This window comes from Solanum tuberosum, unplaced genomic scaffold (assembly GCF_000226075.1).
Source record: "Solanum tuberosum cultivar DM 1-3 516 R44 unplaced genomic scaffold, SolTub_3.0 scf00044, whole genome shotgun sequence".
In the NCBI taxonomy this organism is placed as follows: Eukaryota; Viridiplantae; Streptophyta; class Magnoliopsida; order Solanales; family Solanaceae; genus Solanum; species Solanum tuberosum.
The window spans coordinates 2068111-2083034 of NW_006238970.1; the positions used below are offsets into that span (position 1 = coordinate 2068111).

General features: G+C 35.2%; 1 protein-coding gene across 4 annotated transcripts in view; it reads right to left on the minus strand.

Annotated features, from left to right (window-relative positions):
• Positions 1-786: 786 nt before the first annotated feature.
• The window catches only part of LOC102603014 (vacuolar protein sorting-associated protein 18 homolog), a 54184-nt gene continuing 40046 nt past the window's right edge, over positions 787-14924 (minus strand). For all 4 annotated transcript variants that reach the window (XM_006343399.2, XM_006343400.2, XM_015306970.1 and 1 more), the window contains exons 20-24: positions 10098-10325; positions 6330-6485; positions 5914-6075; positions 1487-1603; positions 787-1340 (exon numbers count right to left, since the gene is read on the minus strand). In XM_006343399.2, coding sequence (XP_006343461.1) covers positions 1167-1340; positions 1487-1603; positions 5914-6075; positions 6330-6485; positions 10098-10325 — 837 coding nt within the window. In that variant the 3' untranslated portion in view covers positions 787-1166. The remainder of the gene's footprint in view (positions 1341-1486; positions 1604-5913; positions 6076-6329; positions 6486-10097; positions 10326-14924) is intronic.

A 14924-nucleotide genomic window follows, 5' to 3' on the forward strand; every position in this document is an offset into this window, starting at 1 on the left:
ATAGTTTTATTTTGATTACATCCATATAGATTTCTTGGCATTTATACTATATATATAATAACTATCTCAGATTTTTCAAGAAGACTCCGTATAATTTATCAATCGAAACCTTTCGAATGAACTCATTTATGCTAGTCTCCTTTGTGACCGATCCAATTAACCCTCATACACTAAAACAAAAATGTGTGCAACTTTTGATAAAATTTCATTCTTCTTCAAAAACTCACATTAATCAACTTTCTGCTCACACTTCACCCATGAAAAAAGTTGTGATGACAAAAATAAAGGGTGATTTATAGGTTATTGTATTAAGATTACAATGGAAGAACATATAGAGGTAAAATCAAATATAGTTGATCAAATTGTAAGGTATATTATCAGACTGTTACAAATGTCCATAGCTAAAGTAGCACTTTTGTTGACTTCCTCACTCAGTTGACTCCACCTCTTTGTCATTTACTCAACGAACCTATAGAGGGAGAGAGATAATAGACTAGCACCGTTCAGTTAACCGAGCATTGTACCAAATTTCTTCGGTTTTAAAGAACTTATTTTCGTACCCATTTTTTTTTTCAAAAATGTTTTGTCAACCAAAGATGGGAAAAATTAGGAAAAAAATTTCTTACCTACCGAACACACCCAAAATGGACATTTCTATATCCTGTTAATTTCAGAACAAAACATTAGCAGAAAGATGTCAAGAAATTAGAAGACAAAATAACACCCTTTTCCTGTTTGCATCAATTTAACACCAACATTGAAAACTTGACAGAAGCGTTTTAGATCTGTAAGAAAGTGATCATATTTTTCTCAAGACAAGTTTATATTTCATACATAATACAACAATTGGAGGAATATAGGTTATCAGAAGATGATACAATGGACATAGGATGCAAAAGAAAAAAATAAGCAGCTATTTCCAAGATGATGCTTGGCATGCACGATTATTCGTGAAATATCGTCGGGCAATTTCTTGCCTCTACAAACAACATGCCTCTGTTGCTTGCATTAGCTTCATGTTGCAATAATCACTACCAAACCTGAAAAATTAGCACAGCAAACACGCAATTCTTTTTGACACCTCAAACATGTTTTTTTTTTACCTTTTCTGGGGAAACATCAAACTAGGAATTGCAGGGAGAAAACTGCACTAACAGATGATAAAATCACACAGCCAAAGAAAGGCTTCTCTGACTAGGATGATTATGTGGCTGTATCTCCCAAGATTCAGATTCTTCTGCGTCTTCTGGCAAGATGAACGGCAAGGAAATCTCTCGGATCATAAGGTCGCCACAAAATGGGCAATCACTAGCTACAGCATCATCCAGCTGTGACCGGATCTGAAGAATCCAGTTTGGCAAACTATCAAATACGGAATGCCAGAAAACTAGGGCTACATTTTCTAGATGAATCAACTGGAAGAAACCTTATTTTGTAATTTCTTGGCCACTTAAAGGAAGTGATATTTTGCAAGCACAAGACAAACCTTATGCATGGGTGTCACGCTAGCTAGCGGTTCTTCCGACAAGCCACCATTTGACACATTCTTAGGTTCAGCCCCAAGTAAAGTAAGTTGCTTCTGCAGATCCAGAATGTATTCAGCCTGCAACATCATTTAAGGAAAATGTTAAAGAAACTGTCAACCAAAGTAACTACCAGAAGCAAAGACATTTCTTCCAAAGACGTTACAGATGGTGATGTGGACCTATCAGGAATATGTATAATTGCAAGTATCGACTGCAAGATTAGGCATATGCATAGTAGTCCTATTAGTCAAAGAAGAATTAATTGGCCAGCGCCAAAAAGCAGAACTGCAATAGATCTCCTTTTCGTTAACAATTATTAGAAACAAGGATATAAAAATTAAAAAAAAATAACAGATAATATTTGAGCACTTATATTTGGAACCATCATGGACAACTTATCAATGCTAAGATTTATGCACATATGATATTTCCCATTAATTAAAGAAAAGAAATTTGCTTATTTCTAGAAATGAGAACAGTAACAAATCTGTAGAACCTATGTTGTTCGGACTCTTCAAAAATGTCAAAGGGTGAATGTCGGATCTAATTTGCCTAGTTCCGTGTGTCTTTCTGGTTACAGTGATACTCTCTCTCTCCTGTGGCTAAAATAGCATATGACGGTCTTGTTTAATTTATGGTTGTTGTTCGCCATTACATATTTAATCAGTTGCACATTAAGAATGTTTTTCTCCACACTGATCTTGAGGAAGAAGTCTATATGGAGCAACCACCTGGTTTAGTTGCTAGGGGGAGTCTAGTAGCCTTGTATGTCATTGTTCAAGTCACTTTATGGTCTGAAACAGTCTTCTCAAGCTTGGTTTGGTAAGTACAACACAGTAATTAAGGAATTTGGCATGACTTGTAGAGGAGCTGGTCACTTTGTGTTTTATTGACATTATGCATCAAATTCAGTATTTCATGAGAAGACTAAGACATCAAGTTTGACTGTCAATTTTGTGAAGTCGAGTGATCAACTTGTAGATATCTTCACCAAGCCACTCACCTAATAGAAATTTAAAATTCAAATCATCCTAAAATTTGCAACTTATTTTGCTAAAAAGAAAATTATTGTGGTAATTGAGAACAATTTTCAACAATCCTCCTTTGCTATAATCGCTACAATAGTAAAAAAGTTGTTCCTCAATTTCTGCTTCTGTTGGTTGTGCACGAGGATTTTTTTATTTTCTTTTGAATTTGCACTTTCTTTTTATATTAGTCTTTTTCTTCTTTTGGTTTTGTGCTTAAAGAGCACGCTCAGTAATCTTGTCTTGTTTGAAAATGCTTTCATCTGGAAAATGATAGCATTTGCAGGGAGTTCTTGCAAGGATTTCTCTTCCATTACAATATCTCATAAAACATAGGTCTCGAAATCAGATTTCATTTCCACTAATCAAATTTGATAATATTCGTCGTGAAAAATTTATGGGCATTGAAAGAGAGGCTGTTACTTGCCATGGTCGAAAAGGTAGGTTAAAAATTGATATTGGTTGAAAATAGTTTGAATGTTGAAAATAAGTACAGGTTGAAATGTACTGAAAATAGCCATGCGCTAAAAATAAGTATGGTTCGAAAATGAATTGAAAATAGCCCTAACTAGTTAAAAATGAGTTGAAAACATTTCTTTCAAAGAACTCGCAAATCCATAAGATCAATGAGGCTCTTGATACCACTGTTGGTTTTTTAAAAGATAGTGCAGCAAATAGTTAAAAGTATTGATTGAAAATGTCTCACAATAATTTTCTTATGCATAGGAGGGCATGAAATAGTCAACTTACAACAAAAAATTTGCATAATTCAAAATTCAAAAAAACCCTAAAATATCTCAACATCTAACCAAAACCTAATAGAAATTTAAAACTCAAATCATCCTAAAACTTGCAACTTATATTTCCAAAAAGAAAATTATTGCAGTAACTGAAAGCAATTTTCAACAAGAATTAATTTAGTTTGGGTCTATTGGGCCAAAAACATTAAACATAACCTTAGAAAACAATTTGTTGAAGGAGTCAGAATGTGGGCCAAATCAACGGCTTTCAGTAATGATATAGAAGTAAGGAACAGGCCGAGAGACCCAATTGTTGCTCACATTTTAGCTGGGGATTAGAACGTTTCTTGTTTTCTTCATGGAAAGGAACACAGAAATATGAGGTATTGGGGGCGCTGGTGGTGGCAGTAAATGAACTTTTCTTTAACTCACTGGTGGCGTGAATTGAGAGCTAGGAGAGTTGGAAGTTCTTGCATTCAAAAGTAGTGCTCAGGGATAATATTGCCCTATTAAATTGACTAGGAAGAATATCATTATTAAATTGATCTTGGAAAGTGACAAGAATGGAAGATGGAAACTAATTTCATGCCATGATTGAAAGTAATGATGATGACTATGATTCGGTATAGATTAATTATTATGAAATCATCAGATTAATCATTTTAGACAATTAGAAACACAACTTAATGTATTGGTTCTATTTGAGTGCCACTATTTTGGCTTCTTGTTTGATTATGGTACCAGATTTACTTCAATTTGTATGCTTGTTAGGAGTATTATTTTGGGACAAGAGTATTAATATATTGGACATGATATTCACTAATACATTTGAATGGTGATATTGGGCTATATTTTCACCTTTCAAACATGGTATTTGAGGTTTAAAATGTAGAAATTTAACATTAGCTTGAAAATGGGGGAAAATGAGATTTGACCCATCAATTGGCAACAAAAAATTGAAACTTGAGCATATATTGAACTCATATATTATGGGTCATTGCATTTTCTGATTTGCTTCGGGATTCAATTAGTTTGACTGAGGAATCAATCCACCTCATTGACCACTAGGCCAAAAATATTTAAATTGCAACAGCAATGCCAAGAAGATGATTTCCGTTCCAACATGAAAATGTCTGATAAACACAGTATCTACTGTGACATAAAGATTTGGGACTTGAGGTCAACTCTTGCAATTCACTCTATTTAAGTCAATTAAGCTACTTATCAATTGTTCCATGAATGTTTAGCTTCTTAAAAATACCACTTTGTGCTACTTCCCCTTTTCTAGTGACAAAGTTACCAAAAGGCGACGCCAACCCAATTCTACCGCACACTGGAAAACCCAATAAAAGGGAGAAATTTCCACTTTGAAACTATAACTTGCATCACCTAAATAAAACACCAACCTTTTCCTGCACCATCCCGAAAGAACAAAAAATGAAGAGAACTTCCACCATGGAACTATAATCCCATTGTCCACTGCACTCCACAGAAAATTACCCTTAATTCTCTCATCTCCTTCCTAACAACTGCAATTTATAAATGAAAGCCAAGGGATTGAATCGGTGTTTACTCTTCCCGGTTCGGAGAACATTTTCCAACTACGCCAATTAAGAAACTCATAGTCAATGCCTAAGTTGCTCGGACTCTTCACTTTTGGAGCCGCACCCGTGTCGACACGACATGGATGTGGGTGTGGAATCCGTGTTTGATTTGGCCAACGGATTTTGGGTACTTTGACCAAAATCAATGGGGAAAGTCTTGGACAATTTTAATGATTCCTATAATCAATACAAAAGCTAAGGTGAAACTGAAGAAAATTGAATACCTTTTATATAGAAATTTCTATGTCACTCCTCTTCCTTTAATCTCCTTCCATGATTCTCCTCAAGTTCTCCACATAATATCTCATAATTTAGGTTTTATAACTCTAACTTTAGATATTTTAATTATTTTTAGGAGAAACCCCTCACCCGTATCCGTACATGGACCCATATCCCCGAATACTAAAATAAGATCATGAAGGATCCGACCTCTAGATCCACACCCGAATCGGAAACCCACACCCAACTCCGAGCAACTTAGGTCAATGCCTAAAAGCCCCCAGTCGTATCCATGAAAACTTGTTAAACCAAGGTCTCTTCAAAATTCCTAGACAGATAAATATTGAGAAGACCGGCATAACACCGGAAAGAAAAAGGCACTATCATCAGAAACACTATTACTTTCTCCAAAAACCTGGCAACCTGCAAATTAACTATCTAGATGTGTTGGTTTAGTGGTAAAGAGTAAAGACTTTGGCCATAGCCAGGAGGTTGTAAAACCAAATACCAACTTCATCCCCACAAGTCGAATCTAACAATTCCTAAAGAGTGAAAAAGAATATTCAAGCAAAGAACCTAATTCTTCTGGTTGTCAGAATTAAACTAAGCAAAAGTGACAAGATCATTTTCATGGTTTGTCAATATCAATAATGCAAAATTGAAAAAACAGATGAGCCAATAAATAAACATGTGCTCGTACATATATGATATATGAAGAAACGAGAAGACAAAGCAGTACAACCAGTATTCAAATGATAAGCAGAAGCTGGGAAGGAAAGGACACTCTTCTGTTACTTACTTGAGCTTGATTAGTACACCTTGTAACATGAGCAATCAGGCATTGTGCATGAAATGCATGCCCACATGGAAAGACATAGAAAGGAGCCATTGGTCCAACAGCCATATAACCTGCAGTCATTCGATAGTCACCACCCACATTTAATATTTTTCGCCGGCAAACCTAAAAGAAAATATAGGAGTGAAGCTTAGTAAAAGAAAAAAGAAAAGAAGAAAGAAAACCACAGCAATGCATGTACAGCAGTCTGGAAACAAAATATATTGCAGATATGACGAACAATACAAAACTGCAGGATACACATAGTATCCTCAAGTCTGCGACAGAATCAACTCATATGCAAAAGCAATACATATACAAGCATATGATGGAGGTAATGCTAAAGAAATGCAAAAGAACAAACATCAGGAGAAAATTACCCCACATTCCTCATCCCGATCAATTACAGTATATCGCTGAGCAAGAGCGCTGATGTCATTTCTTATGTTATCTGCACCACGGGTTGCATCATTCATCTCCTGCTTTAGTTTTTCAATTTGCTCATTGTAATCTTCTAAGGATGAACAAATTGCTTCCTACAAAAATTGTTGAAAAAGATTAATGTAGAAGCAGCTGAACATAGAAATGACCATTGCAGAATGAAAAGATAACACAAGTGTAAGAAAGAAGAGAGTTTGTGAGATAACTCAGCTTGATTATTCCCTCAAGCCATTGGGGTTCGAATAGCTAAGAGTATATTGTTATATAGTTATTTTATATAATACTATTCTTAGTGTCCCATATTGGTTAATATGTATGTTGTTTTTGTTAATTAAATAGCATGATTTTAGGATAACTTATTTTTCCTTCTTCTAGCATAACTATAGGCATAGATATTTCTTTTTATTGCAATACATTATGTTTCCTTAATCAATTAAGATTCATTTGTATAAATACCCTTTCTCATGGGATGTAAAGACATACGGAAATACAAAGAAGCATTTCTTATTTCTCATATTCTACATAGTATTAGAGTCGTGGAAGCTCGCATGGTGTCTTATGTGATAAGAATGTGTCATTGAAACTTAAAGCTAAGTTCTATAGAGTCATGGTTAGACCGACTTTGTTGTATGGAGTTTAATGTTGGTCAATCAAGAACTCTCACCTTCCGAAGATGAAGGTAGCAGAAGTGAGGAAACTTAGGTGGATGTGTGGGTATGCTAGGAGAGACAAGATTAGGAACAAAGATATACGAGGCAAGATAGGAGTGGCTTAGTGGTGCACAAGATGTGGGAAGCAAGACTGAGATGGTTCAAGCATGTGCAGAAGAGGAGCACAGATGCCCCAGTGAGGAGGTGAGAGAGATTGGCAATGATAGGTCTAAGAAGAGGTGGAGGTAGACCGAGAAAAAATTGGGGAAAGGTGATTAGAACGGACATGGCAGATTTTCAACTCACCGAGGACTTGAACCTAGATAGGGGACCATGGAGGTTGAGGAATAGGGTAGACAATTAGTGAGCAGTCGAGCGACTTATCTTTACCCCGTGGTAGAGCACAATTCTAGGTTGGAGCACCTACTTGCTCTCCTACCGGTATTATTATTGTTATGATGCCATTATCTATTTCTTCAATTTTATTATTAATGTTGTTGATTATTACTTTGGTTATTTTTACTGATTGTGTTGTCAGTATTTCCTTTCCATGGTACTTTTATCATAGCTTATTTACTCTTGCATTTGTTTTTATTCTTCAAAACTATTTTGAAAAACAGTCCCTTTTTCCTGAGCCGAGGGTCTATCTGAACCAGTCTCTCTACCCCACAAAGGTAGGGGTAAGGTTTGCATACACCGTACACCCACCCTCCCAAACTCCACTTGTGGGATCTCATAGGGTATGTTGTTGTTGTGTATCAGAGACATTGTTGTCGTTTGATGCAAGTTTTTATCCCTTGCAGCATCAGGGTTGCTTTTTCATTTTGTCGGCCACTAAAACTCTGTTTCTGTTAGTTTTTTTAAAATCCAACACCACCACAAGTTGCCGGTGACAATTGCGACCTGGTTTTCTGGTGAGACAGATCTGTCCGATGATTTCTTCCAGTTGTTTCTTTTCCGAGTGACTAATTTGAAGATAATTCCATCTAGAGTTCTATGATTTCTATTTTCTAATTTGGAGTCCTATTAAAACAATGAGTGATTTAAGAAGGATAAGGTGATAAAGTTCATTTAATTCATGCCCGGTACCAATGATCCGTGATGTACAGGGTTCCTGTATCAAAACAGTCATCAAACAATGAAACAGAGCAGCTAAGTGCTTTGGCTAAGCGACTAATGGATATGAGATTAAAAGGACTACCAGGAACATAATGGACTAGATTGACCTATTCCAGTTGCCATGGTTTGAGACTCATTGGCCATTTGTGACTTTTGGAAGAGAATGAGAGTAAGAAATAGTAGTGACAATAGATGTATCACCAGAAATATGGCTAGACGCTCCTGAACCAATAACCCAACTACTGGGAGAAGAAGGTTGAGAGAAACAAGTACCGTTGTGACCTGTCTAAACAACAAAAACTATCTCAGAGGATGTCTATTTACATGTTTTGTACGGAAGGAACTCATATAATCCGATATTCAACGTGTTAAATCCGTATATTCAATGTATTAAATCCAACGGCTTTGGAGCCAAAAGCATCTGATCCCAGTGACACTATAATCGAGTAAAGAGAGATCAGCCAAACAAAACCGAATTCAAAAACTGGTAGGTCGACGGTGCTGAAAAATATGCACAAAGTACGCTGGACAATTGCTGGAGAGTTACTAATTGACAAAGGTTGGCTGGAAAATCGCCAAATAAATCAAACATGGCCGGGAAACAAGTCAGAGGTGGGCAGGTTAGGGCTCCATTGATCGAAATCAGCAAAAGAATAGCAAGCACGACTCAAAAAGGCTGGACAACTCCCACGGAAATAGATCTGCTCCAAAAGATGGCTGAAAATGGTCTCACACGCCTGGCACGTGTGTCAGATGAGCCGGAGCAGTAGGATCAGCCGGCGCGTGATGGCAAGTCTGCGAAGTGGTTTTCTAGAGTTTTCTTGTAGGAGCTTCCTCAACCTTGTGGTGGTATCAGTTTTAGCAGAACACCTACTGGAGAAAAAAGTGATGCAATCAGCCTGAAATAAGTCAGCGGAAAAAAGGCACAGTGACTGTCTTGGATTCACTGAATACTGCACAGCAAGGATATCTTACTAAGATCCTTTTCATGTGAGAAAGAAGAAAGCTTGAAAGACAACACAGCTTCATTATTCCCTCAAACCATTTGGGTTAAAATAGCTAAGGTGTACATATTCAAAGAAGGGTAAAAGAATCAAAACACATAAATACAGGTGTATATTGAGCTATACTATATTTATAAGATCCTCGAATATTCTAGAATATCTATGAGATTCTAACAAGGACTAAAAGCTTAGTTTAGACATTAGATAAGCACTAAAAGTAGCATTATATCAAGATTTAAGGTGACCCAGTGTACACTGTTGGTTGACATACTAATGCTAAAATCACTCAATTGATCTTAGTACCAAAACAAAAAAATCATCAATCGGTAACTTACTGTGACAGGCAACGAGACCAGTAAAGCCTGAAGCTCAAACAACTCTTCACTAGGAGTAGGAAATCAGACACCTTGATGTTCTTTGTTATTATCATGAAACTGAAATTGTTTGTCCAAACAGAAGGATTTGTTTGATGAAACGGACTATACTCTGAAAAAAATGGAAGAAAAATGTATTTTCCAGAATCCTTCTGAACCAATCATAAATTTAGTAACAAAGTCGTGATCAAGTTTGTCAAAGAGAGATCAAAGAATGGTAGGCAAGGTACTATCAAAATCTCAAACTCTTTCTGCTTTTTATACAGTATGTGTTGTCAACTGGCACATGCAGGACCATTGAACTTCTCATTGAGACCTACCAGTTGCTCTTAAATTCCACATCTGTTTCTTTCTAATTATTTTCTTTGATTTTACCCTTATAAACTTCTACTCATTGATCAGAACAGCTTTTTGTGTTAGTTGACCTCTGACAAAAGAAGGATATATTCAAGGTAAGGTTTTATTTGGTAATCTATATTACAGCTTTCTAGCGAATAAATTTAAAGGTTTAAAACCAATAAATATTTGAAGCAGTTAAGTATTACGCCAGTGGAACTTACCTTGAAGTCATCAATTAAAGCAAAGTCTGGGAAGAAGGGTAAAATGTCCTCAATCTTTAACAGACCATCAGTTTCCTTGAGAAAAGCAATTGCCTTCCGTATATTCTCCCTTTTGGTTCCTTTTTCCTGCTCAATGACATGCTTAGCAATCATAAGCCAAAGCTTCTTCCTCAAGTCCTCATCATCTTCTACCTTGTCTGCTTCAGCCATAGCAAGCTCTGGATCAACCTATTGAAACAAAGGGAAGTAGTGAATGGTGTATTCTCTTTAAGAAACTTATGGAAATATATTTGAATGTGAAAAGTGCAAAAACCCGATAGGATCTATAGGTGAAGCACAAAATTACAAGAACATGCCAGAAATCATTAAAATATCCAAAACAGTTCTTTACCAAATTGATTCCATAGGCTTAACAAATAATCACAAATAATCTTGTCCATCAAAAAAGAATAGGAAGCAAATAACTTCAGTTGCAAATTAACTCCACCATATAACGTTAGTTTATGATTAATTTTTAGCAACAGAAATTAGTATAAAGTTAAATTGAGCATATAATATCAGTTTCAAGAATCAAATTTAGCACATACTCCAGTCACAAAATTAATAACAACGTGTAATCATAGTACCAATATTAAAACAAAAATTAAAAGAAAGAGAAAGCAAGAGTGTGCAAGACAGAGAGGCCTTAAAACAGACTATCACCAAGTCTACTAGTGTTCCATCAATTCAGAAACGCAAGCAGCAAAATGTGCTGCATAAGCAAGCCACATAAAAAGTTGAACCATGCACAGACATGTCCTTATAGGGTGAACAAAGTTTGATCGACTTAGTCCTAGTCCTATTAAGCTAGAAGTCACGAGAGAGAGCAGATGGTGGTAAACAAAATGACCCGTCTACATTTGAGAAGAGAGGTAAACACAACTTAATTTGGTTATAGGCGCACATAAACATTGAATCTAGGTGCTATGCAGCTGGACGGTTCGCCTCACTTAGGTGAGGCTTCATTGCAGGCATTAACAGCACACACCTTAGCTCAATCAACTCCATCAAAAATAAATTCCAGAGCACTATCAAGTAGAGGAGGGTAATAAACAATAAAATCACAGGCTAAAGAATGAGTTAATTATTAAAAAAGATGTTATGATAGATATGTACGTGATTAAAAATAGAATATAGGAGTAAGGAAGTCATAACCAAATTTGGATTAGACAATTAAAATTACATTTTTTTAGTGACACTCTCTACTTTTTAGTCTGTCCCAAAAAGAATGACACCTTTCAATATTTAGTAGCAATTTAACTTTAAAACACTCATTTGACCCTTAATGACATGATCTATAACCAGACAAATATCTAAAGCTTATTTTAGACCACAAGATCCAAAAGTCTTCCTTTATTTCTTAAATTCCGTGTCCAATCAAACATCATCACATAAATTGGGATGGAGCTATCCCTCTTGCTAGCAACCAAGTGAAAAAACACATCATTCAAGGTACTTTAGGTACCCAAATCGAGCTATAGGAAAAGGCAACCTTCCCTTTTTCATAATAAGACTTTAACATAAAGCACACCATTACCCCCCCCCCCCTCAAAATATCGGTTGTCTTATGAAGTGCTTTGTTTATAGAGCAAATGACCATGCCTTGAAACTGTCACCTTCCAAAACCACAAATCCGAAAAATCTTCTCTATTCTATTAGTCTCCGGACTATGGTTGGAGTTGGACTGCCATCTCATTCTGGTATGAAATTCAATAAATATTTGGGAAGGTAATCCTCAAAGTGATATTTCATGTACCACATGATCTCCTCATATTTGTCTTGAATGACACATTGACCGTAAACTCTTCCCAACGCCTCACAATGTTCCTCCACAATACGCACCCTCAGGGCATGGTGACATTTTTAGTTCTCCAACCTCCTTCCTATATCCCTTAATTTTCTACTATCAAGCTCTTCCTAAAAGCATTTACCTTCAATCCCTAATCTCCATAATTATTTTCCTAATAATGCTTACTGAACACCCTTAAATCTTTAATTTCAATCCCTTATGAGACGTGATGGTTTCCTACCACGCTAAATGAAACTTCCATGCCTCGTCTGTCGAATTCATAGGAAGTTATTGCAATTTTTTAATTCATTCATCTATATAATTATTTTTTTGATAATGATCTATATAATTACTGTAAGCATTTATAGCTTTTTTTTCCTGCATAACACATACATTTTAGTTTTTTCCTTCTCCCGCAGTTTATTCCACTTAAGTGTGTATGGTGCTTAAAACCTAGAACATGTTGGTTAATCGTGCAATATTCACCTTTGACAACATTGACTTTAAACTCTTGAAAGCATGTTCTTACATTCAACAATAAATACAACTTCCGGGGATTATTCTAAATTTTTGTAAGCAAATAAGGCAAGATAAGACTAGTTATATTAAGAGTTAAGGCCAAAGTTAGAAGGAAAAAAAGAAGATTAGTCCACCTCAAGCCTTGGGATCAAAAAGACGATAGAATCGAAAATAGCAGAAACGAATGTTTAGATGTGATCCAAGCAATCAAAGTCTGGACATTTTATGACTATATGATTAGTTGTGCTGAGATTAGCTAAAGTCAGTTGCTATTTTTAATTCCTTAGTTACTTTTTTTTTATAACCATGGTGTCCGGGTTAGCTTGTGTGAACCTTGACTGATTCCACGGGACACCTGTCACCTCCCACCAACATCATATACCAAGTAACTCTATCCACCAATGCTAGAACAGATGGGAGAATTCACCTAATGTTTTGTCTCTGCTGGGATTTGAACATTTGAATATGAGACCTAGGTGCTTAATGCACTACATTAACCACTAGGCCACACCCTTGGGTGCTTAATTCCTTACTTTTAGTCCATTTTGTTTCTGTCTTTCAGTTAAGTCCTAAAACGTCTATACGGCAATTAGGTTACACAAGTTGCTTTTATTATGAAGTTTGTTAGGGAATGACCTGTGTAGGACAGCTGTCCAGATGAGTATAAATAGAATTGCAGTGTACAAGAGAATCATCTAAGATGAAATATTCCTTTTTATCTTTATAATTCCTTATTTAGAGAAAAGACTTGGATATAAATAAATTAGGAAGACGTAATTCAGATAAGATTTTTTGTTGGATTTTACACCTTTTTTCTCTTTATTTAGTGTAAGTAACAAGAACAACTTGTGCTTGACAACTGGCTCTCAGTCTTGATTTCCTACACGTGACAACCAACAATCAATAGACCAACATCATGCCTTGCACTTCAGATTTCAGCTTATTCCAAAGGTCAATAAGACGTCATTTGTTTTCATTAAGATTAAGACGTCTGAATCTGAATGCTCATCTGAAAGTTAAGATGTGCATTGAGATTTAGAGGTCTGGATCTTAATACACATCTGAATATTAAGATGTTGCATTGAGATATAAATACTAAATAGTTAAGATTGTTTGTTTTCTCAATATCTAAATGTATATCATTTGTCTTTGTTTAAAAAACAATACATATAAAATTCAAACAAAATACTAAATTGATCTAATATTATTTCAATAAAATATTTTTAAAATTTTATATGACAACTAGTGGTGGTGATGACTAATGATGGTTATTGTGTGTGTCGATTTGGATGGAGTGACTAATGATGGTGATTGTGGGCAGTATATTATGGTATAGTGGTTGACAATAGTTATTGACCGTGGTTGTTAGTGGTGGTGGCTACTAATTAGTAGTGAAATAATATTGATAACTAATAGTGATGGTGAATAATGATGTCGATTAGCAATATATAATGGTGATAATTATCAGTAGTGATTAGTGGAATTAATAATGGTTGGTGGTAATGATTGCAAATGATGGTTAAGACCATCTCCAACCCACCTCTATTTTACTCTCCATTCTCTATATTTTGAGAGTAAAATAGAGAATGGGCACTCCAGCCCCTCTTTATCTTAGACTCTATTCTTTATTTTTAGAGAGTTGAATAGAAGTTCTCCAAATTTGGAGAACTACTATTCACACTCTCTTTTCACTTTTTCAATATTTTATTATTATTTCTCTATTATTTTCTAATTAACATATTATTTTACAGATAATGTCATTAATTAAGTATCTAATATTCATAATTCTTTTTAAATGTAATATAATATTTTTTTAAAATATATTATTTAATATATACTACTTTCATCCCGAATTAATAATAGTTCAATTTTTTTTAATTTTCGTCAGTAATATAATATAATTTTATTATTAATTTTTGAAATAGAATTTATTATTAATTTTTGAACGTGCATTCGGAGTTCTGCAATCACGTTTTGAAATCACGTTTTCCAAATATTGCAGGACCATCACATATTTGGAGAAAGAAAGTGCTACATGATATAATGACTACATGATTATACTGCACAACATGATGATCGAGGCTGAACGTGATCTTAATGCACCAATTTAAGATGTCGTAGAGGCTCCAACTCCAACACCATAAATGGTGGTAGATGAAAATCTCCGGTTTGAACAATATTTAGCTAGACACAAAAAAATTAAGAAAAAGTTGATTATTTTGAACTCCGTAATGCATTAGTAGAGCATTAATGGGAGCAACATAATAATTTTGAAAGTTGAGTGTTTATGTAAAATTGTATTTCACTTTTATTTGAATTTGAACTTTTAAAATTTGAAATACTTTTCAAAAACAGTGGCGTTGGCCTTGGGGGTAGGGGTGGCGTAAAAAATGAAAATTTGAAAAATCTACCAAAAATGTTTTTTTCTTAAAAACAATTTTGACAGGAATGGCCTGGGTGCGGGGTGGCAAGGGAGGGGG